This window comes from Rhinolophus hipposideros (assembly GCF_964194185.1).
Source record: "Rhinolophus hipposideros genome assembly, chromosome: 16".
NCBI classification, from domain to species: Eukaryota; Metazoa; Chordata; class Mammalia; order Chiroptera; family Rhinolophidae; genus Rhinolophus; species Rhinolophus hipposideros.
Window position 1 is genome coordinate 57,316,552 of NC_138062.1, and position 22,207 is coordinate 57,338,758.

General features: G+C 54.8%; 3 protein-coding genes across 8 annotated transcripts in view; 2 read left to right on the forward strand and 1 right to left on the reverse strand.

Moving 5' to 3' along the window:
• The first annotated feature begins 2,159 nt into the window (after window positions 1–2,159).
• DUS3L (dihydrouridine synthase 3 like) lies at window positions 2,160–7,189 on the forward strand. Of its 6 annotated transcripts, none has more exons than XM_081076103.1 (13): window positions 2,160–2,399; window positions 3,068–3,347; window positions 3,594–4,106; window positions 4,460–4,501; window positions 4,645–4,797; window positions 5,044–5,160; window positions 5,369–5,434; window positions 5,504–5,614; window positions 5,862–5,958; window positions 6,136–6,211; window positions 6,551–6,739; window positions 6,816–6,944; window positions 7,042–7,189. In XM_081076103.1, exons 1-13 carry the CDS (start codon window positions 2,302–2,304, stop codon window positions 7,112–7,114), a joined length of 1,944 nt encoding a protein of 647 aa, XP_080932229.1. In that variant the 5' UTR covers window positions 2,160–2,301; the 3' UTR covers window positions 7,115–7,189. The 6 variants fall into 6 exon arrangements, 4 of the variants coding, with proteins under 4 accessions (XP_080932229.1, XP_080932227.1, XP_080932228.1 ...); XR_013995085.1 differs by having other exon boundaries at window positions 2,211–2,399; window positions 5,774–5,958; XR_013995084.1 differs by having other exon boundaries at window positions 2,211–2,399; window positions 5,774–6,211.
• Window positions 7,190–7,880: 691 nt separating this feature from the next.
• On the forward strand, window positions 7,881–9,384 carry PRR22 (proline rich 22; the record flags this gene model as incomplete). The annotated part of the gene is made up of 2 exons (XM_081076224.1): window positions 7,881–7,974; window positions 8,152–9,384. Exon 2 carries the CDS (start codon window positions 8,215–8,217, stop codon window positions 9,382–9,384), a length of 1,170 nt encoding a protein of 389 aa, XP_080932350.1. The 5' UTR covers window positions 7,881–7,974; window positions 8,152–8,214.
• A 2,893-nt stretch (window positions 9,385–12,277) lies between these two features.
• Window positions 12,278–22,207, reverse strand: part of CATSPERD (cation channel sperm associated auxiliary subunit delta) — a gene marked incomplete at both ends in the record, with an annotated part of 44,695 nt that continues 34,765 nt past the window's right edge. Inside the window, 7 exon segments of the mRNA XM_081077401.1 lie at window positions 12,278–12,515; window positions 13,658–13,815; window positions 15,025–15,208; window positions 16,705–16,833; window positions 17,756–17,830; window positions 20,003–20,055; window positions 22,010–22,088. Of these exon segments, the coding sequence (XP_080933527.1) occupies window positions 12,278–12,515; window positions 13,658–13,815; window positions 15,025–15,208; window positions 16,705–16,833; window positions 17,756–17,830; window positions 20,003–20,055; window positions 22,010–22,088 (916 nt within the window).

Here is a 22,207-nt window from a genome sequence, read left to right on the forward strand (position 1 = left end):
TTTAATTTATTTTAAGTGTGTTTTCCCAGGACCTATCAGCTCCAAGTCAAGTAATTGTTTCAATCTAGTTGTGGAGGGCGCAGCTCACAGTGGCCCATGTGGGGATCGAACCGGCAACCTTGGTGTTAAGGGCACTGCGCTCTAACCCACTGAGCTAGCCGGCATCCCCTACAAGAGATATTTTTATCAGCCCCATTTTTCTGATGAGGAGACCGAGGCAGAGAGAAGCAAAACAATATTCCCAGCTGTCAAGTGGAAGGAGTGGGACTCAAACCTGACAGGCTGAATCCAGAGCCCTGAAGTCCCGTGCTGCATGAGGTCTTGTCCGGGAACAGAGAGCTTTAGGGGGCACAGCAGGGGATGGTGGGGACCGTCACAAATAGTGACTAGATTCATGATTCATATCTTTCCCACGTCCCTCAGGGTAACATCCCAAGTCCTCCTGGCAGCCCACAAGCCCCAGTATGACCTGCTCCCCATCTGCTTCCTGCCCCCTCCTCCCTCTCTCCTCCTCCCTCCCTCTGCTCCAGGCACATAGGGCCCGCTGTTTCTTCAACACGCCAGTCATGATCTTTGCACTGGCTGTTCCCTCCACCTGGAACACTTTTGCCCCCTATATCCTTGTGGGGACAGAGCCAGGAGTGCAGTTTCCAGGCTCTCGGCTTCACATGGAAAGGTGCTGGCTCAGGTAGTAAATGGCCATCAACTATGATTGGATGGCCGTCAGCTGTGGCGAGTTGGCCGTCTGCTGTAACCAGTGAGCCACTGGCCACGAATATAACTGCTGTGGCTACGCTAGCAGCAAATGGGGGCTACCAAGAAGATGGTGGCTGGCAAGCGCGGATTGCAGTTAGGACGATGGGTTGCGGACAGTGTGGCTCCTGCTTCCTGTGTCTCCAACCCAGCCGCCAGCGAGAATATAGTGGTGTGAGTCCCCTAGCTATGGCTCCGTGGGTGTTCCTTTTTGGCCTCACCATGTTCTGCGTTCTTATGTGGGGAGCAGTAGATGAGACCCCGCCTGACACCCTGCGTGACAATCCCTATAAGGTGTGATCAAATAATACAGTGAATGTTTAAATAAAAAAATGGTATTACAGGAAAAGACACATTGCCATCCCCCTCACTTTGAACACACTTATCCCATCGTTCTTGCCACATTCCGAAGCAGTTCTGGAAGTCCTCTTTCCTGAGTATCTTTAGTCATGCTGTGGTGGCTGCCTCGATGTTCTGAATCATTTTGACTTTGGGGAAGAGCCAGAAGTGGGAGCTGAGACCCCGCTGGACGCCCCACACGACACATGGCGCAGCGAGCAGGGTCCCCCGCACGACAACATTGCTTCTAGTACGGCAATTTCTGTCAAATAAAAACATTATGGGGCGGCAGGTGGCTCAGTTGGTTAGAGCGTGAGCTCTGAACAACAGGTCGCTGGTCCGATCCCCACATGGGCCAGTGAGCGGCGCCCTCCACAACTAGAGTGAAAACGACTTGAGTTGCAGCGGGTGGGTCCTGGAAAAACACTGTTCCCCAATATTCCCAAATGAAAATTCAAGAAAGTGGCAAGAACGATGGGACATTTTCAAAGCGAGGGGGAATATTTTGAGGGGGCTAATGGCAATGTGTCTTTCACTGTAACATTTTTTCAATTTAAATGTTCACCATATTCTTTGATCACATCTCGTATGCTTCTCGCTTTCTCTCTCACTTCTTTAAAAAATACTCCAATGTCATTCTCAGGAGCTTTCCCTGACCATTCTCTCAAATTGCAACCCACCAAGTGGGTTCCCACTGCCCCTTCCTTGCTTCATTACAATTCAACCCACGGCACCATTTACTTAAGTATTACGCTCACTGCCTGCCTTGCGCTCTCCGATGCAAGCTCCGAAGGGCTCGGATGTTTTGCGTTTCATTCATTGCTGCATCCCTGGCACCGAGGGCTGCGTCTACCACCCAGGACCTCCACAAATTATTCGTTGAATGAATGCGCCGCATAAATGTAGTGGGATTAAAACAAAGAAAGCCAGCAGGAACACAAAACACGTCTGCGGGCCGGCTGGGATCCGCGGGAAAACAGTTGCGAACGAACGCCTGGATAATCACTGCCCATTTCCGGCTTCCCAGTAGCAAACGGAACCCGACGCCCCACCCCCACGCAGGCTCCGCCCCCGTTACGTCGGCGCGCGTGCAATGGCGTCACTTGGAGGGACCCGGCCATGCGCACTTTCCCAGCGCGAGCCGGTAAGACACACATGCGACCCGGAAGGCCTTCCCGCCACAGTCCCAAGCGGGCGTGAGAGTGGCCGATGGCGGAGGGTGCGGCAGAGGCCTCAGGAGAGAATGGTGGCGGTGGCGACTCAGGAGCCGGCACGCTGGAACGGGGAGTGGCGCCCATTAAATCTCAGTGAGTCGCCGGGACAGTTGGAGAACCGCACGGGGAACTCGTGGCGTGGCTCGAGCGGTGCATGCCGGGAGATGGGGCAGTCTACGGACGGGAATCTCGCAGGTTCTTCAATCTGGGCCATTTCTCAGCGGCGGTACCTGAGCGCACGTTGGGGGCTGCCACATGCATAAGGGCATGCTAGCGTGGGCGAGGCTTAAGACGAGGGCCACAGTGCATGCTGGGGTCTGTAGTCCCCGTGTATGGCGGGAATAGTGCATGTTGCACTCCGAGCAGCCTGTCACACAGGCTGAGACTTGTGTCTGAAGCCAGTACCGCGATGCAGGCTGGGACTTGTAGGGCTGAAAGGCATGCTGGGAAATGTGGCAGCTGTGGTCTTCACTGTAAAGCATGCTGGGTCATGTAGTTTTTTTTAGCCTAATGTGGCCAGAGGTATTCCTACCTGATAACCTGTAATTTGGCTCAACATTCAGCAGGGACAAAATATGTCCTGTCTGTGGCCTTGAGGTGCTCCCAGGCTGGCACCTGGCCAGTTCTAAGTAGTGAGTGCCGTATCAGCAGAAGAATGTAAGCAGAGAAAAGTATTCTTAGTCCTTTTCCCCAGTGTTCACTGAGTCTGAGCTCAATGGAGCTCAGACAAGCCCACCTTTCCCTCCCTTCTCTGCGGGCAGATACCTGACCACCAAGGAGCAGTTCCACGAATTCCTGGAAGCCAGAGGGCAGGAAACGTCCAGCCGGAAAACCAAGGCAGGAGACCCTGGTGGCCATGACCCTGCTGGGTCTGAGGCCAAGCGGATCCGCCTGGAGGATGGAGACGGGCAGACGGAGGAGGCAGCGGAGTCCAGGGAGCAGCCTCAGGCTCAGAAGAGAGCCCGGGGCCAGAACAAGGGCCGGCCCCACCTGAAGCCCAACCACTATGACAAGAACAGGCTCTGCCCCTCCCTGGTCCAGGTGAGTGTCACTGTCACAAGCAAGTCCCAGGGGTCTTCAGTCTGAGCCCCTCTGTCCCCTATTTAATCCTCATGATGTTATGATATAAATATCATCATTTTGATCTACCAGATGAAGAAACTGAGGCACAGTGAGGTTACTGACTTGCTCACGGACACGCAACCAGGAAGGGAGGGATCTGAGGTTCAAAGCCTGACCACCCCAGCCGCTCATGTCTTCCCTCACTGCGTCCCTGTTTCCTTGCAGGAATCGGCTGCTAAGTGCTTTTTTGGTGATCGCTGCCGCTTCCTGCATGACGTGGGCCTCTACCTGGAGACCAAGCCAGCTGACCTGGGTCCCTGCTGTGTACTATTCGAGACTTATGGCAGGTGCCCATATGGTGTGACCTGCCGCTTTGCCGGGGCCCATCTGGGGCCCGAGGGCCAGAATCTGGTACAAAAGGAGGTGGTCCCGGCCCAGCCTATCCGCAACAGTCTGGACAAGGCCCTCCAGCAGCAGCTGCGAAAGCGCAAGATCCACTTTGAACGTGCAGAGCAGGCCCTGCACCAGCTAGGAAAGGGCCACCAGCCAGGCTCCACCCCGCCTGCCACTGTCCCTGAGGTCATGGGGGCTGAGGGTACGCCAGGACAGGACAACTGTGATGCCCAGCAGGTCCCCCTGGGGCCCAGCACCGGCACCCCTCCCAGCATCCCTGAACAAACCTGCGGGCCCCTGACCGATGAGGACATAGTCAGGCTGCGGCCCTGTGAGAAGAGGCGGGTACGTGTCACAGGCTTCCTGTTGACACTAGTAGTGTGGGGGGCAGAAGGAGCTGGACACACTCCCAGCCACAGAGTCAGGATTGGGGCAGAGGAAGGCAGTGGGAAAGGCTTCCTGGAAGAGGGGGCATTAGAACTGGGGTTTTGATAGTTGACTAGAAGTTCTCTAATAGAGACCATGGAGAAAAGAACATTTCTCGTAGAGGGTAGGTTGACGTGTGCAGAGGCCCAGATGTAAAAAGGTGGTAGGCTGGTGGGGCAGGGCAAAACATGTTCTATAATGTGGTGAGAAGGGAGGCCCCGAAAGTCAGATTGAAGGGTAGAACTTCACTGTTGCGTGTTCCTTCTCTCCAGCTTGACATCGGTGGCAAACTGTACCTGGCGCCCCTCACCACGGTAGGACCCACGTGGGGTGGGCTGGGTGGTGGCAGTGTGGTCACCCCAACAGTGCCCAGTGCCTGCTGGTCTTGGGCTTGGGGCAGGTGTCTGGGGTCCCTGCCTGTCCCACCCTCAAGTGTGTGTGTCCCCGCTGTTCCTAGTGTGGGAACCTGCCCTTCCGGCGGATCTGTAAACGGTTTGGGGCCGATGTGACGTGTGGGGAGATGGCTGTCTGCACCAACCTGCTGCAGGGCCAGACATCTGAGTGGGCCCTGCTCAAACGCCACCCGTGTGAGGATATCTTTGGTGTCCAGGTTGGTGCCGCCCAGAGGGAGGGAGGAAAAGGGAGGAGAGGCTTTTGGCTGCCAAGATTCGGAGCAAGGTTCGGGGTCCTCTCTCTTGGCTCCCAGGGCCTGTCTCCTCCCAGGCCCCTCTCGCCTCAGCCATGGGCCGGGGCACCAGCCTGATGCACTTCCAAGGGCCGATGGCCTTGGCATGGGGCCAGGCATGGCAATCAGCACTGGCCCTCACTACCTCCCCCACCCCGCCACCTGCCACAGCTGGAGGGCGCCTTCCCCGACACCATGACCAAGTGTGCCGAGCTACTGAACCGCACCATCGAGGTGGATTTTGTGGATATCAATGTTGGCTGCCCCATCGACCTCGTGTACAAGAAGGTAGCAGCCACTTGGCTCCAGACCCCAGAGTGGGCAGGGTGTGGGTGGGGTGGAGGCCTGGGACCCAGCCTTGCTCCTGCCCGAGTCACTGCGGGCCTACGGGGCCCTCCGTGCCACAGTCTCCCCACGTATACAGCAAGGGCAGTTAGGGGTGTCGGGCCCAGGCTGGGTCCTACTTTTCCTCGCTCCAGCTGCCTGTCTCTCCCAGGGTGGGGGCTGTGCCCTCATGAACCGCTCTGCCAAGTTCCAGCAGATTGTCCGCTGCATGAACCAGGTACTCCCCACGATGCCCCCGCCTTCCCTGCCTGACCCTGGGCCGCGCTGACCACAACCATTCCTGCAGGTGCTGGATGTGCCCCTGACGGTGAAGATCCGCACAGGCGTCCAGGAGCGTGTGAACCTGGCACACCAACTGCTGCCCAAGCTTCGGGACTGGGGGGCAGCCCTGGTCACGGTGGGTCTCGGCGCACAGCGGGGGGTGGGACTTCGGGGGCACTTCGGTGACCCTTTCTAATGGTCTCTGTCTACCCCTCCTCCCTGTCCATGTCGGTTCTTCCTCCATCTCTGCCTCCTTTCGTCTGTCTCTCTGTCTGTCTGTCTCTGTCTGTCTCAGCCTGGGTCTCTCTGGGTCTTTCTCTCTCTCTGTCTGATGCGCCCCCTCCCCGGACCTGCCTGCCCTCCCTATGTGACCATATTTCCAGCTCCACGGTCGCTCTCGAGAGCAGCGCTACACCAAGTTGGCCGACTGGCAGTACATCAAGCAGTGTGTGACGGCGGCCAGCCCCATGCCCCTGTTTGGTGGGTCCCCTGCCACTCAGCTCAGACCTGCCTGCCAGCCCTGCCATCAAAGGCCATGCACACCTGGGCCCACCTCCCATCTGGCACCCCTCCCTGCCCCCGTGGGGAGCACTGGGCTGGCAGAACTCCCCAAGCTGCCTGCATGCAGCTCCCTCAGGCCCCATCTCTGTCCCGCAGGAAATGGGGACATCTTGTCATATGAGGACACTAACCGTGCCCTGCAGACTGGTGTCGCTGGGGTCATGATTGCCCGGTGAGTGTGCCCGGGGCCTGGGGGGCTACAGAGAACTGTCTGGAGCTGCCCCTGAGCGTGTAGCCTGCAGCTCAGGGAGGGTGAGGTGTGTCTGAGCTTTGTCACTTTTGTCATGCTACCCCCTAGCCCAACTGCCTCACCGCCTGATCCATTTGTCCCCAGTGGGTGGCTCTATCAGGACGGGATACACGGAGATGGCAGGGGCCAGGAAGACTGGAAATTTCTACAGCTGTGGGATTGGAGTTGGGGGTTGGAGCTCTGGCTTCAAAGGTTGTAGGAACGCAGCTGGAGAGTCTGGGACTATGGACTTGGGGGCCGCTGACCACCCCTGCCCCACAGCGGCGCCCTGCTCAAGCCGTGGCTGTTCACGGAGATCAAGGAGCAGCGACACTGGGACATCTCGTCCTCTGAGCGCCTGGACGTCCTGCGGGACTTCACCCACTACGGCCTGGAGCACTGGGGCTCGGACACGCAGGGTGTGGAGAAGACCCGCCGCTTCCTCCTCGAGTGGCTCTCCTTCCTGTGCAGGTGGGCACAGGGCGGCTGGTGTGGGGGTGTCGGTGGCAGGCCAGCCTGGCCCAACACTGTCCCCCCCCGCCCACAGGTACGTGCCGGTGGGCCTGCTGGAACGGCTGCCGCAGAGGATCAATGAGCGCCCCCCCTACTACCTGGGCCGGGACTACCTGGAGACGCTCATGGCCAGCCAGCAGGCCACCGACTGGATCCGTATCAGGTACCGGGAACTGAGGCACTGGGCGCGGGCGGCGTTCTGGGCAGGGTGGCCCATAGTCCCAGACTCTCCTGACTCTGCCCCCGCCCCCTCCACACAGTGAGATGCTGCTGGGACCCGTGCCGCCCAATTTCGTCTTCCTGCCAAAACACAAGGCTAATGCATACAAGTAGCTGTGGGGGTAGGAGGGGTAGGAGGAGCCCCCTAGTGCTTGAGAAGACAATAAATTTTATTCTTTTTAAAATCCAGGCCTGTGACTCTGAGGTTGCCCTTTCCTGCTCTTGGGAGCTTTCCCTGGACACCCTGTCCCGGACAGCTCCCTTCCTCCCTCCTGATTCACTCACCCCCAAGGTCCTAGCCCCATGCTGACCGCTGCTGGTACCCAGATAGGCCTTGACCGCAAAGAAGCCACCAGGCCTCATGAGTGGCGTAGTCCTCAGCCTGCGTGGGTGTGGTTCAGGGCAGGCTGCCTGGAGGAAGGGACCTCAGAGCAGCAGATTAGTCCCAGGGTCCACCCCGTCCTTTGTGACATCTGTCTTTGGCTGCCTTGGTTTCCCATTCTACCTCTGCCCACTCCCCACCCCCGGAACCCTAACCAGTGGGTGGGCTACGGGCTGGAATCTGCCACCCGGAGTAACCAGGCAAACAGAACTCTGGGACTCTGAGCCTGTTCTCCAGGTGGACTGCCTGTGCTCCCATCTGCCACCCTCCTGGCCTGCCTGGGCTGGGCCCCCCATGCAGCACCCCAAACCATTTTTCGCTCCTACAGTTTCCCAAGAAGGCTTCAGCCCCCGGGGCCTGGATGGCACCGAGGGGCTGGGCAGCCAACCCACTCCCACCTGCATGGAGCCTCTTCCCACTGTTGGTATGAGTCGGGGAGCAGTGTTTGGGGGCACCTGATGGGGTTGGGGGACCAGGGCTCTGCCCACCAGCCTCAGGACCCCACCTATCCGCCTGCCTTTGTTCACAGGTTCCTCTAACCCGTACCACCCCCCAAACCCAGAGAAAGAGGTGTTTCCAGCCCCTCCGGCAGGTACCAGCCTCTGCCCAACCCTTGACGAGGCCCTGGGAGTTGGTTGGAGTGGGCAGGGCCATCTTGCCTCCACCCCATCCCTCAACAGCTCCCTAAAAGCAGGACTTGTGTCTCTAGCACCCAAAAGGGCCTGTGTCCCCGATCCAGACAAGGCCTGTGTTCTTGTCTCCCACACAGGTCCCCCAAAACCAGGCCTGTGTCCCTGGGCTCCCATGGTTTGGCTGTGTCCCCACCACCACCATGTCCCACGTTGCCTCCCCCAGGCAGGCGGGTCCTAGCCATGCCCCTCTCAGGGCTGCCCCTCCCCGGCCCACAGGTTTCCAGATGGCACCCTGCGGCTGCTTCTTTGACCCCCGCATTTACCGAATTGAGTGGGCTACCACCGACTTCGGCCAGTCGTCCCTGTATAAGCTGGCAGCAGTGGGCGGCGGGGGGACAGCAGGGAGCCCTGCCTTGGCAGGCACCTACCTCCTAGAGCCCCAGCACTACCTCAAGGCCTCGGTGCCACCCCCACTGCCCCCACCGTACCCCCACTTCCAGCCAGCACCTGGGGGCCCCCAGTACCTCATGCCTTACTTCCCGCCCGAGGGGCCCAGGCCTGAGGCCCTGGGCTTCGTGGGGGATGGGGGGGCCCCCGCCTTCATGGAGCTGCCCCCACCCCTGCTCAAGGAAAGCCTGGTGCCCCCGCCACCACTGCTGCCCCCCAAGGAGAACAAGCTGCCCCCTCTGCACGTCACGTTGCCCGCTGAGGCTGCACTGCCCCCTGGCACCTATGGCCACCTCAAGGGCCGCCTGAGCCAGTTCCACGGGCCCGGGGAGCCCCTGGCCTTCCCTGCCAAGGAGCTGCAGGGCGGTGGCACTGGGCCGGGCCCCGGGGAGCCCAAGGCAGCTGAGGCGGAGACAGCCCCACTGGGGACGGGCCAGGCCAGACACCCCGAGGCAGCCAGGACCTTCATGTTGCCTGAGAAGGTGCTGTTAGAGGACGCCATGAAGCTGTTCGACTGCCTGCCGGGGGTCTCCGAGCCTGAGGGGTCCCTGTGCAAGGCCCTCGCGCCGGCCATACCCAATAACAGGGGCGGCGGGGACGACGCCTCGGGCGACATCCGCTCGCTGTGCCTGCCGGATGAGCTGCTGTCCTTCGACTACAGCGTGCCCGAGATCCTGGACACTGTGTCCCACGTGGACTCCCTTTTCAACTTCAAGGCGCTGGATGAGGAGCCACTGCCCCGCCCAGGGCCCCCCGCCGCCGCCACCACCACAGCCCCTCGGGCCGAGCCCGAGAGAAAGAGAAAGTCTGGTGCCTCAGCCACCAAGAAGGGGAGGCAGGGAGGCAAGAGCAGGCAGGCCTCGGGCCTGGCCAGTGCCACCCCTTTGGGACCCAGGCAGGACCTGGAAGCCGCCCCCCATTAAAGCGGATTTGACTTCAGCTCATTGTCCACTCGGTGCATTGGGGGGCAGTGGGCTGGGGACACTCACCCCATTGTCCAGTGGGCCCAGGGCCATGCGGGGAGGCCCCAGAGGACTCCAGCGCTTCCCGGCTGCCCGGCTTCCAGTCTGAGGCTGGGAGCCCTCCACTCACAGGGTTCTAAATCCCACGTGTCCTAGCTTTGGAAAATCAGTCGGCCAGCAGGGAAGGGGCTTTTGGAAAGTGGGGAGACACCACCCAGACTCTAGCACTGGAAGGATTTCCTCAGTATTTGGTGAGAAAAGTCAAGGCTGCCCAGAGACGGCAGGAACTTGCCTGGAGACACAGCAAGCAGGGTGGGCCCTAGGAGTGGCCCCCACCTCCACCTCTCCAGTCCAAACCACCACTGGCTGAGGGAGGGGGAGGCCTTTGAGGGGCCTGTGGGCTGGGCTCTGCCTCAGCCACTGCCCCCTAGTAGAGGGGGTGGGGGTGGGGCTTGGTAGGAAGGCGTTGCCATGGTGAATAGGAAAGACTCCACCTGGATTCAGGCAGTCCTAGGGGCCATGGGGGCAGGTGCTGGATGGAGGTGGAGGCACCTGATGGTCTGAGGGTGGGGGCTGGCCAGGGAGGTGGGAGGCAGTGCCCACCTGGCACACAGGTGACCTGAAACAGGCCCACCTGTGATGGGGGTGTGCAGAGTACACCAAGTGAGGCATCCAGGTAGGCCCCAAGCGCCAGTTCTCTCCGTTGGGCCCCGCGCAGGAGTTCTGCATTCAGGTGGCAGGCACAGGACAGCCCCCAGTATGGGTGTCCACCATTGCTCACACCTGCTGCTTCCTGCCCTGGCTCCTCCCCCTCAGGCCCACACAGCTCCTCTTCCCAGGGGTGGTGTCTGGTCCAGCCTCTCTCCAACATTTCTGGACGGAGGACCCCAGCGGTAGCTGCCAGCTATGGCCTACCCTGAAACACTCAAGGTGACTGAAGGGGCAACTTGGTTTTCCAGGTAATACGTAAGGAATCAGGAATCAAAAAGAGGTGGAAGGAGGCCTCCCCGCCTCTCCCTGCAGGGGAGGAAGGGGCCCTCCTGCCCCAGGCCCTGGGCTGGGTTGGGGGTGGGTGGGCTGGCTGGACGTGGGGACGGCAGGGTCGGGAGCTGAAACCTGGTGCCTCCCATGTGCCTGGCACCAAGCCACAAGCCTATGGTGCCACCGGCCTACGTGGCTTATCTCCCTGAACCCTTATTCCAAAACGCAGGGAAGAAGAGACACGTGTGCTGTCCAGGCAATGGCCTTTCCATCCCAGGCATCGCTTACATTTGTCCCCACCCATCTCCGTTCTGAACCGCGCAGGGGCCTGGAGCCCATTTCCCTAGGCTTCCCTCTCAGCCCCTTTCCCTGAAGTAACACTGGGGTATTTTGAGGTGAAAATTAAGTGCCCCGATGAAGGTAAGGCCCTGGCAAAGGATGGAGAGGACCCAGGAGGATGAGCTCATTTTTTTGAAGATGAATGCAGATGAGGGTCAGGAAGCCAGTGTTACCTAACAACCTAAGAGGCTGGAGGGTGGGTGGGGCCCAGCCAGCCAGCCCTGATGGGTGGGGCAACTGGTCACCGCACTATACTTGGGGGTAGAAATTTCAACGACTGGATTGAGACTGCACTGGACAATTTTAAATGATGGCAGGGTATATATATATATATATATATATATATATATATATATATATATATATATTTTTTTTTTTTTTTTTTTGCAGCCGGTCTCCAGTGATGCTGGAGCGCTTCGTTTATTTTCCTTCACCAATTTATATCCTTTAGGCACGTGCAGTTTAACATTCACTGGCTTGTGTTATCTTACAGAGAGTAAATTTTCTGGGTATATATTTTTTTAACCTAAGAGTAATCAGGAAAGTCGTGGGACCCCCCCCCCCCAAGTTTTCACTTAGGATGAGATAGATGGCTGCCTCCATGCCACCTGGATTTAGAATGAAATCCACTGATGGATGGACGGAAAGAATATCTGTATTCATTGTATATATTTATACATATGACCTATACACATGCATGCACGTATATATGCACACATTATATACATATATATGCATGCATGTGTATTCTCACACACATGATCTATACACGTGAACATGTGTACACATATGTACACATTATCCACCTGTGTATACATATTTATATCACAAGCATAAACAGACGTGCAGGTGTCTATACACCCACACACATGCATACGCAGATACGTGTGTATACATATGCCTGCACTTGTGTGTGCATACTGTATATACATTTGTATGTACATATTACACGCAGGTATACACACATATACACATGTACATGTGTGCCCATTAGCCGTGTGCATATATGTATACACACATGCCTACATAGCATACACACGTGTATATAAGTGTGTAGACATGTGTATATAGACATGTATACATATTATCTATATGCACATGTATAAATAACATGTATGCACGGAAAATATATGCTTCCAAACTTTTATTCATGTACACAGCAAGTACATGTGTATGTGTGCTTTGCACATGTGTTAGGGTTTATAAACACAGAGATGGGATCCCACCAATGTGTCTTCTACAGACTCCCCCGCTTTTCCTCAGGTCTTAACCTTCTCTAACAGCACACGTCACTGTTTTACCCTTTTCCAAGGACTGCCTGTCACTCCAATGTCTGCTGATGTGTGTCACCATCTCCTATTAAGTAGTGCTTGGGCCGCCGCTTTCTGTTACAGCCGCTGGGGGTGCTGTCATTCAGAGGCCCGCTGACACCAGCGTGTCAAGGGAGGCCGAGCCCAGGACTGAAGCACACGGCCACCCGCTTGTTTCACATACACTTTATTGTAAGACAACTCCCGGCCCCTGCAGTGCACGCTCAGCTCCTGCGTCGGAAGCATGCACAGCGCTCTCTGCACCTCCTGCACAGGCTGGACCAGAAGCCCTGGAACCTGTGGCCCTGCTCCGTGCGTAGCATCTTGGGGATGATGTAGGCCAGCCACACGGACAGCAGGATGGCAACCATCAGCAGGAAGATGGTGATCTCTGACGGGATGATGGGCAGTGGGAAGGCCCCGTACACATAGATGCTGAAGGTGGTCTGCAGGTGACAGTAGCTGTAAGGGACAGGAGGGGAGAGGCCATGGGGCACCACCTGTGGGGGCCTCATTCACCCAGCAAACAGGTTAGAACAGAGATCAGGGACCCAGGCCGGTGACTCAGGACACTGAGTTCCATTTATATCCACAGCAACTTTCATCCATTCTGAATGTGCCTTCTACTTTGTGTATTTCGGCAGTATTTTTCCCCAGGACCGCTGGGGTCCCCTCCTATGGGGACAAGGGGTTCCCCCCTCCATGCTTAGGCTCCATCACAGCGTGGAAACAAAGTGGGGGCAGGACAACAGCCACAGGCACCCATGAAGTGGGCAGCCAGCGGGAGGTCTAGCAGGATGGGCAGGAAGGGCCTCTGGGGAGAGGGGACAAAGGAAATGGGAGAACTCATTGGAGGTTCTGCTGGTAGCAGCATACAGGGAGAGGGGGTGACAGACAAGTCTCACAGGCAGTCCCCTCTCTTCTCTGGGTGTCCCCACCTCTATGCCTTCCACCCAGGGCCATCCCAGAGCTAGTCCCTGTACTCCAGGTCTGGGACCTCTGAGAAGGCAGGGTCTCCATGTGCCTTTGGGGTTGGACTCTGTACCCATCTGAAGTGGATAGATGATGGGGGAGAGGATGGCTCCCCCATGTTCCTCTTCCAAATGGGAGACGCTGATATTCTAGACCAGCACACTGGACGTGACCTAAGAACCTCTCAGTGCGCGTGGGTGGTAAATATTTAAAAAGCAGCTCTCAGGGCAGGAGCAAGGGGAGCCTGGTTTGTAGCGTGTGTCAATTCCCCTGGTGTAAATACTCCCGCTGTGATTAACGGGCTTGCAGGATCCCTGAATATTTCCAGGTTGTCTCCTGCACACCATCAATCGGACGTGGTATGAGAGGGTGACTGGTACCAGAGGGCAGGCACGTGGCTGCTGGTCACTGCTGCTCCTGCAGTGTCCAAGCATGGGCTCCGATTAGGATTTATTTAGTGAGTGAACCAATGTCATCCAGGACTTAAAATCTCTCTTCGCAGGGATGCTCTGGGCTGTTGGGGGAATTCTGGTTTATGTAGGATCTGCTGAGGCCAGGGGGAAAGTGGGTCTGCCACACGTGTGCGATGTGCCCTGGGAGAGTGGGCTGTCCCCACAGGGGCCCCTGCTCACCTGTAGTACGGGTCCACAATAGAAATGAAGAAGACATAGATTCCGTTCCTTTGCTCAAAAGTGACCTTGTTTGCTGTTGGGCCTCCCAAGATCTGATATGGGACATTTGGCCATTTCAAGGGAGCATTGTTGTTGGGGTCATGGCAGCTCACATAGTTCTGGGGAAAGGACAGAGGTATGCCCACTAGCCCTGGGGCTGGGGAGGGCCGTGCCAGCACCCATAGACCCCCTCCACCACGAGCACCGCCCCACCCGCTCACCAAACACCTTTGGGTGCGGGTCAGGACTCAGTGCCCGCTGGATAGGCCGGTTCGTGATAGCGGTGAAGGAGGCCGTGGGCACCCCTGGGCCTTCATCCCTCCCTCCTCCTTCCTGGCACTCCTGCAACATTGTGAATGTAGGAGATGCAGAAGGGAGTTGCACGCTTTAAAACGGTTAAGTGTATGTTATGTGAATTTCACCTCGGCTTAAAAACAAGTAAAACCAATGTCATCAACAAAATAGATGATCAAACTCGCCCGACGGCAGGGAATCTAAAAAAAAAAAAAAATAGGAGCCAAGAGTCTGCCCCTGGAATGGGCTCAGGTGCGGGGAGCGCGCGCCACCTGCTGGTGGCATTGCGGCATTGCGCCGAGTTCGTGCCTTGGAAGTTGAGTGGCTGTTGATGGAAATTACTAATGTGCACAGAGGCTCCCAAGAGGACTAACGCAATTTCTTCCTTTTACTGACATTGGTGTCCAAACCAATGCTCATGATAGCAACGCTCGCTAAGCAGAACAGACAGTGAATTTAATCCTTCCCTTAGAAATGAGCATTTGGATGGTTCTAGAATTTGGCCCTTTATCAGCAAAGCCCACAGCTGTGAACATTTGGCCAACTCCCTTGGGGGACATTCCCAAAGGATTCACACGTCTTACCTTCCCAGATGTGGCCACCTGGCCCGCGGTGTCCTAGTGTACTCCTATTTCCTGACACCCTGCTGTGGACTGCATGTTGATGTCCCCCTCCCCCGCACCCCAAATTTGTGTTACCCAAAGGGATGGTAGTAGGAGGTGGTGATTAGATCATGAAGATGTGCCCATAAGGGACCCCAGAGAGCCCCCGCTCCCCTTCTGCCATATGAGGACAATGAGAAGATAGTCGTCTATGAACCAGGAAGCAGTTCTCACAAAACATCAGATCTGCCAGCACCTTGGGCTGGGACTTCCAGCCCCAGGACCGTGAGAAATAAGAATCTGTTGTTTACAAGCTCCCAGTCTCTGGTGTTCTGTGAGAGCAGCCCAAACAGACTGAAACAGCCCCAAACACAAACACTGTTGTCACCCTCTGACTGGTGACCTGTTTTGGAAATGATCGAAGAGTGTTACCTCTCGGTCCCAGGTGAAGGGCCCCTTGTCGCCGGCGTTCTTTATGACGGTGGTCCAGTTCTGTGGCTGGGAAGTGCAGAGCGCGGTGCGGGCTGTCAGGGAGTACGTGTATGTGAACAGCCCGTTCACCTCCAGCAAGACATACTCCGCCTCGATAATCTCCTGGAACTTTCCTCCCCGCCACCTATGACACACACACAGAATGTAGCTTTGGGCAGAGACACGGCAGCCCTGGTGTGTTAGGAGACCATTCTGGGGCTGAGAGAGAGCAGAGCAAAGCGGAGACCCCCTGGCCTCACCAGACTGACACTTCACGGATGGTCAGTACATGGACACGCAGCAGTGGCAGGCGGGGACAGAGCGGGAGAAGAGGAGGAGGGGTGCGGGGACTGGACCTTGAGTTTTTCTATGGGGCGGCCTGTCCGAGAAGCAGACAAAAGAGCAGAGGTTGGATAAAACTGATGTGAAGTCCTATCACAGACATAATGAATAAGCAAGTAAACTAATAAACAAATTAACCCTCCACACCTTCCCTCTAATATTTTTCTGATGACATTTACAAACATGCAAAAGGTGTACATTTAGGGCTGGTAATTAGGGTTGTTCTAAATCCATACTGTTGTGATTCACGTTCTGTTGTCTCCTGCCAGGTTGGAGCTTACGCCCCTCCTCCGATGGGACCCTCTCCTTTTTCCTCACCCCAGCTCGGCATGCACCCCCCACATGGCAGCTCCAAATGAGGGGGTTGGCCATTGGACCCAACCTCGGTGCTGTGTGCCTGGCCCGTGATTTTACCAGGGCATGGCATTGAGGCCAGGTGGAACTAAGATGTAACATATGTGTTTATAAGCTGATTCCTGCCACCCTCAGTCAGTCAACAACCATTTCGGCAGACGGTACGCCAAGCGCTAAACTGAGCCACTGGCCTACATGTCCTCATTTAAATGAATTCCCGTTAAGTAAAATACAAAAGCCAGAATTATGGAAATGTCCCATAATTCTGTTGGTGGCAGAACATTTCCACCACTACAGAAAGTTGTAGGCAGTGCTGGTCTGGGGCTACAATGGGGTCAGGGGGCATGCTTCCAGCCCCCGAGAGACCATGTAAAATGGCCCCACATCAACCAACCATGAAACTGTAGAAACAACACTGAAACGGGTCCCCCCAAATTCCAATGTTGGAGCCCTAACCCCCACTTCGACTGTATTTGAAGATGGGCCCTTTAAAGAGGTAATTAAGGTTGAATGAGGTCATGAGGGTGGGCCCCAATCCCACAGGAAAAGGAGATGCCAGAGGACACAGCTAGAAAGTGACCGTCAGAAGCCTGGGGGAAGCCAGCCCTGCTGACACCTTGACCTTGGACTTTAGGCCTCCAGGACTGTGAGACCATCCAGGTCTGTTGTGTCAGTCCCCCAGTCCACGATATGTTTTGATGGCTGCCTGAGCTAAGACAGTGGGAGCTGAGAGTTAAGTAGGGAAAAGGCAAGAACGAGTATTGCAGGGGAGGGTACAGCGTGGCAAAGGGCTGGTAGGGACTGGGGAGGGTCGGAGGTGTGGAGAGACTGGGTGGAGAGGGCATTATGTGAGGGTGATGGGGGGGCCTTGACGGGAAGGGCTGGGAGCTGGAGAACAAAGAGCAGGACCAGGCTGCCACTCCAACAGCCCCACAGGGAGCTTACAGTTCCACCACAGGCTTCCATGGGGTGTCGTAGTAGACGAGGAGGGGACAGCCCAGCTTCTCATAAGGGTAGTACACCACCAGGTCCTTGGTAGCTCTCTGCCGCCGAAAATTTGGGTCGTAGGCTTCCCTAAGCAGGGAAGGAGGCAGGGCATGAGGTCCCAACAGACAGCCTGGAAGGGCCCACAACACACACCTCCCAGCCTTGACTGCTTCCCGTGGAGGGGCAACTGAGGGAGGTGTCCAGAGCCATGGTCAAAATGACCCTGGGGCCCCCTGTGATGGTTAGTTTTGAGTCCACTTGACTGAGCCACGGTACCTGGATGGTCAGACATTATTCTGGATGTTTCCGTGAGGGTGTTTTTTTGGGGGATGAGATTAGCATTTAAATCAGTGAGCTTTGAGTAAAACAGAGTGCCTCCCTAATGTAGGTGCAGTCTGAAGCCTTAACAGAAAAAAGTATGACCTCTCTTTCTGTCTCTGTCTCTCTCCCTCTCACTGTGTCTCTGTCTCTCTCCCTCTTTCTATTTTTCTTTCTCTCCCTTTCTCTCTCTGTCCCTCTGGCTCTGTCTCACACACGTCCTGTCACTTCTCTTTCCCTGGAGACTCCTGACTCATACACTGTATGCCCCCATGGGTCTGACTGTAGCCTCACTGGTCAGCAAGCCCAGCAGCTCCAATTTTGACCTTGGCCGTGGCCCTGGACAGCTGGCTGATTCTTGGCTTGTATCCAAGGGGCCATGCATAAAACACACATTTGTCTTCCCACGGGAGGAGGAGGACACACACCAGTGTGGGAGGGGCTCCCCATGCCTGGTGCCAAGAAAGGCTAAGCTCCACCCCATGCCCACTGGTGGCATGTGGGACCAGCCACACGGCATAGAGGGTCACCTTGGCCCGCCACCTGCTCCTGCCTTGGCTGACAGCGTCTGGTCAACTCTGGTAGCTGAGATAAGCAGGTGGCCCAGCTCCAAGAGCCGGCTGCAGGCTGGGGAGGGTCTGTAAGGTGGGTGGTCACAGGAGGGAGGGGTGAAAGAAAATCTCTGGCTTACTTCTCGATGACGTAGCTGTAATTGTCCTGAAGGTCCACGGGATTCAAGATGCCTTTGGAACAGGCTGAGATTTCGCTGCAAAGAACAAATGATGGTGAGAAGCTGCCTGACCCTACACAGAACCAAAGCAGTGCGAGCTCTTCTTTTGACGTATATGTCCCCACTGGTTTGATATTCAGGCCCTTTCTTACGTTTTGGTTCCCCAAGATGCTCCAGGTTTATCATGTATCTTCCCTGCCCCTCCCAGAATCAGCCATGTCTCCAAGGAGCCCTAATACCTCATATTGGAGACCAAGATCACAGCATTGAGGGTTCTGAATTTTGGGATTCTGCCACCAGGGCGTATGTCCTTAGGCTACATAGTTGATTTTTGCCTGACTAGAATCTGGCTATATGTATTCTGTTGTCTTTCATTCCACCTCCTTGTTTGTACGGCCCATCCAGCTAATTCTGCCTCATCCGTTTTCATTGCTGTTAGTCCATCGTACCAAAACATTGTACCTGGTTTATCCCTCATCTAGTCAATGGACATTTGAGTTAGCGTACTTCCGCTTGGCGCTATTAAGAATAATGCTGCAGAGAACATTCTGGAACCTACACAAGTACAAATGTGCATGAGTCGAAGTGCCAGGTTGACAGATGTGCCTTCCAAAGCAGCTGAAATGTGTGCACGCCCACCAGCAAGCAATGTCTGTGAGTTCAGGGGGTTTCCGGGAGGCGGGTCTCCTTCCCTCCCAGGATTTGCTACAGGCCAGGTTTTGTAAATTCTGCCACACTGGTGGGTGAATACGGGTCTCTAACACAATTTTTCATGCTCATTTCCCTATCAAGTGAGGTTGATCATCTTTTCAGCATCTTGTCACATGTTTATTAGCCATTTTTTCCCCTTTTTTGGAAGTGTCTGTTCAAACTCTTTGCCCATTTTTGTCCATTCATTTCTCTCTCTCTCTCTCTCTCTCTCTCTCTCTCTCTCTCTCTCTCTCTGTCTCTCCCTCTCTCTCATCATTTGTAGGAATTCTCTATAAATTCTGAATACCAGTCCTTTGTTGGCTACATATGTGGCAAATATCTTCCCCACTCTCTTTATGGCAAAAGCTTTTTAAATGCTGCTTTAACAAGCTTTCCTGCACATAAGTTCTAAATATGTAATTTTTAAAAAATATTTATTTATTTATTTATTTATTTATTTATCTATCTAAGGATTTTTATTGGGGAAGGGGAACAGGACTTTATTGGGGACAGTGTGTACTTCCAGGCCTTTTTTCCAAGTCAAGTTGTTGTCCTTTCAGTCTTAGTTGTGGAGGGCGCAGCTCAGCTCCAGGTCCAGTTGCTGTTTTCTAGTGGCAGGGGGCGCAGCCCACCATCTCTTGCGGGAGTCAAGGAATTGAACTGGCAACCTTGTGGGTGAGAGCCCACTGGCCCCTGTGGGAATCGAACTGGCAGCCTTCGGAGTTAGGAGCATGGAGCTCTAACTGCCTGAACCATCCGGCCGGCTCTAAATATGTAATTTACTGATTCAATAAAGTGTTTCCCTTCTGAAAGGAAAGTCTAGTAAAACTGTCACCCAAGTTGGTGATTGCCTGGTGCAGGGAGCCCTGGAGCTGGCTTCTGCTGGGTTCTGGGGCCGACTCTGAACATTTGGGGATTCGGTGAAGCAGTAGATGGCACTGTGGTAGCCTGAAATCATACCCATGGGAGTATTTACACCACAAGAATGGGCAGATGCTGTGAATTAGGGTTCCCTCTGCACCCAGAAGCAGGGGTTCGGCATTTACCAGCCCACGGCTGCCTAAAGGGCAAAGGGGTGGTAATCTGGCCAGTCTTTGGGTTTTGGTTTTTCTTGGATTCTCATGGCTCCATTCCCTGGGGTAACGATGACTACTAGAGGCAAAGTTCCCAAATTTTCCAGCAAGCAATTAGAACCCCAAACCCTTCACTATTTTAATCAAAATGAGGAATTAAGGAATTAAAAGGAAAAAGTAAAACGATAAACATTAGGAAGGTGAAAATGTGAAATCAAACGTTAGGAGGGAGAAAATGCCAAATCAGCAAAGGAGGGGAGGCCAGACACTGACACTTGACCCAATAATATAAATTACCAACCTGTTAAGTATGGATATGATAAACAGATACAAAAGTGGACAGGATACTATCACCCGACTTCAGCAAACGTGAAGCCATGGTGACCAATCTCCTCCCGCCCTACATCCCACTTCCCCCCTCCTTGCCCCACTACCAACAACACACTTCTGAATGATGATCTTCTTTTCTAGGTCACAACCAACTGAAATGAGCGCCGTCTGCAAAGGAGAGACAAGGAGGTGATCAGGCCAGGGAGGGCTACCAACGTGGTGACCAGGCAGTGGGGACTCACTGTGACCGTGACTGGCCCCATGGAGCTCAGGCCCGAAGAGCCTGCCTGAGCACTGGGGCACGGCTAAGGTCCCCCCACAACCCGCCTACCTCTTGGCAGCTTTGCAGAGACCAGAGCCCAATTTATAAACCCAGCACAATGCTTGGCATACAGACCACAAGGGAATGAATGAATGAATGAATGAATGAATGAATGAATGAATGAATGAGTGAATGAATGAATGAGTGAATGAATGAATGAATGAATGGGCTGCAATGAACAAACAGAAAGGAGAAAAGGGAAACAGCAATTTGGGGTTAGCTTGACAGACTTGCTTCTCAAACTGGGGTGCAATGGCACCCTCAGAGATATCCAAGAGAGTATAACACCACAGGACAGGGAGTCTTTTGGTGTTTGAAAAAGCAGCTTTATATTAAGATAAACATGGATTTACCATAAAACAGAATGAAAGATTTATAGTAATTTTTTTAAAATTACAAATAGACATAACATCAAATTTACCATTGTAACCATTTTTTAAGTACATGGCTCAGAGGCATTAAATGAACTCACATTGTGGTACACCATCCCCACTGTCTATCTCCAGAACTTTCTCACCTTCCCAAACTGACACTCTTTCCTCACTAAATACTCACTCCCCTCCACTCTCCTCCCCCAGCCCCTGGCACCACCATCTACTTCCTGTCTCTATGAATCTGACTCCTCTGGGGACTTCCTGTGAGTAGAATCACACAGGACTTGTCTTTCTGTGTCTGGCTTATTCCACTGTGCACACTGCCTTCAGGGTTCATGCATGATACCAATGATGATACCAAAGTCATGCGTTCCAACTGCCCCCACCTTCCAAGCCCTCTCAATGATGGCCCCACATTTTCTCTGCCCTCAGGAACACTTTGCTGGAGCAGCTAGAATTGCTGCCTTAGCATGTCCTCTCTCTCCCCCCAGGGCATTTCAGGTAAGACAAGATGGGTGGGATGGGGTGGGGAGGGGGGTGGAACCCAGGAAGCCAACTGGCACCGATGTGCTGCCAAAAGGCAAGGGGGTCCCTGCGCCTGCTTCCATGGGACCTTTGGACATCAGCCCGGTATAGGCCCCCTTTTCTGTCATCTGTCCTCTCACATCTGCCTAGGGTGGATGCTAGATCCATCAACAGTGCTGGGTCACTTGTCCAGTGGATGGCCGTTATCCACCACGCATGTGGGTTCTGCAGTGGTGTATTGGTGTGTCCTCACACACACTCCCCTCTCAAGGTTAAGGATGTTCCGAGGTGGCCATGGTTTGTAGCCCAAATGGGCATCCCAGGGACAGCACCCAGCGCCCACCCTCCCCTGGAGACCAGGTTGGCCAAGAACAAACCTCAGAAAGGAAGACAATCCAACCCAAGGAGAGTGTCCTGTTTCTCAAGTCCACCCTAATGCCCTCACCCGCTATAGTAACTATATTTTCTTATTTTTTGTATTCTAGATGCTGTGGCATCTGGGGCCTCACTGAGGGGACTGCCCCTCCCAATTCTTAGAGGTGGCAGACATTTGCCTGAGAGCACAGTCCTCCATTGCAAGCCAACCAATCCGAGCCCACACTTCCTCTTAGGGGCCTCGAGGTCTGCAGTAACTCGAGTCAGCCAGAGGTTGTTCTGTGCATGGCCAGCAAGGACTGGGACGGGTACACCTGCTCCAAGGGCGGTGAGTCATGAGGGGCAGCCCTGGGGGACCGTGATGGGAGAGTGGCAGTGACCAGGCACCAGGGAAAGGATCACCTCCATTTCCAGATCCTGAATGTGGGCTTGGCCAGTCGTTCAGGGAAAAGTCAGCCGAGGTCTGCTGACATTATTCTTAACACTAATGACAAAGAATATGGGACAGCAAAAGCTTGAGACATACCAGTGGCTTGAGGTCCACGCACGAAATTTCTTTATTGGCTATGTCCAGAGTGATTGTGGATATTGTGGGTCTCTTTATGCTGTAAGGCAACAGGGGTGTGTGTTATCGCACACTGGCATTGCAGTAGAAATAATCACCAACACATCTGTCTCTCCATTTATCTACCTACCTACCTATCATCCATCCATCCATCCATCC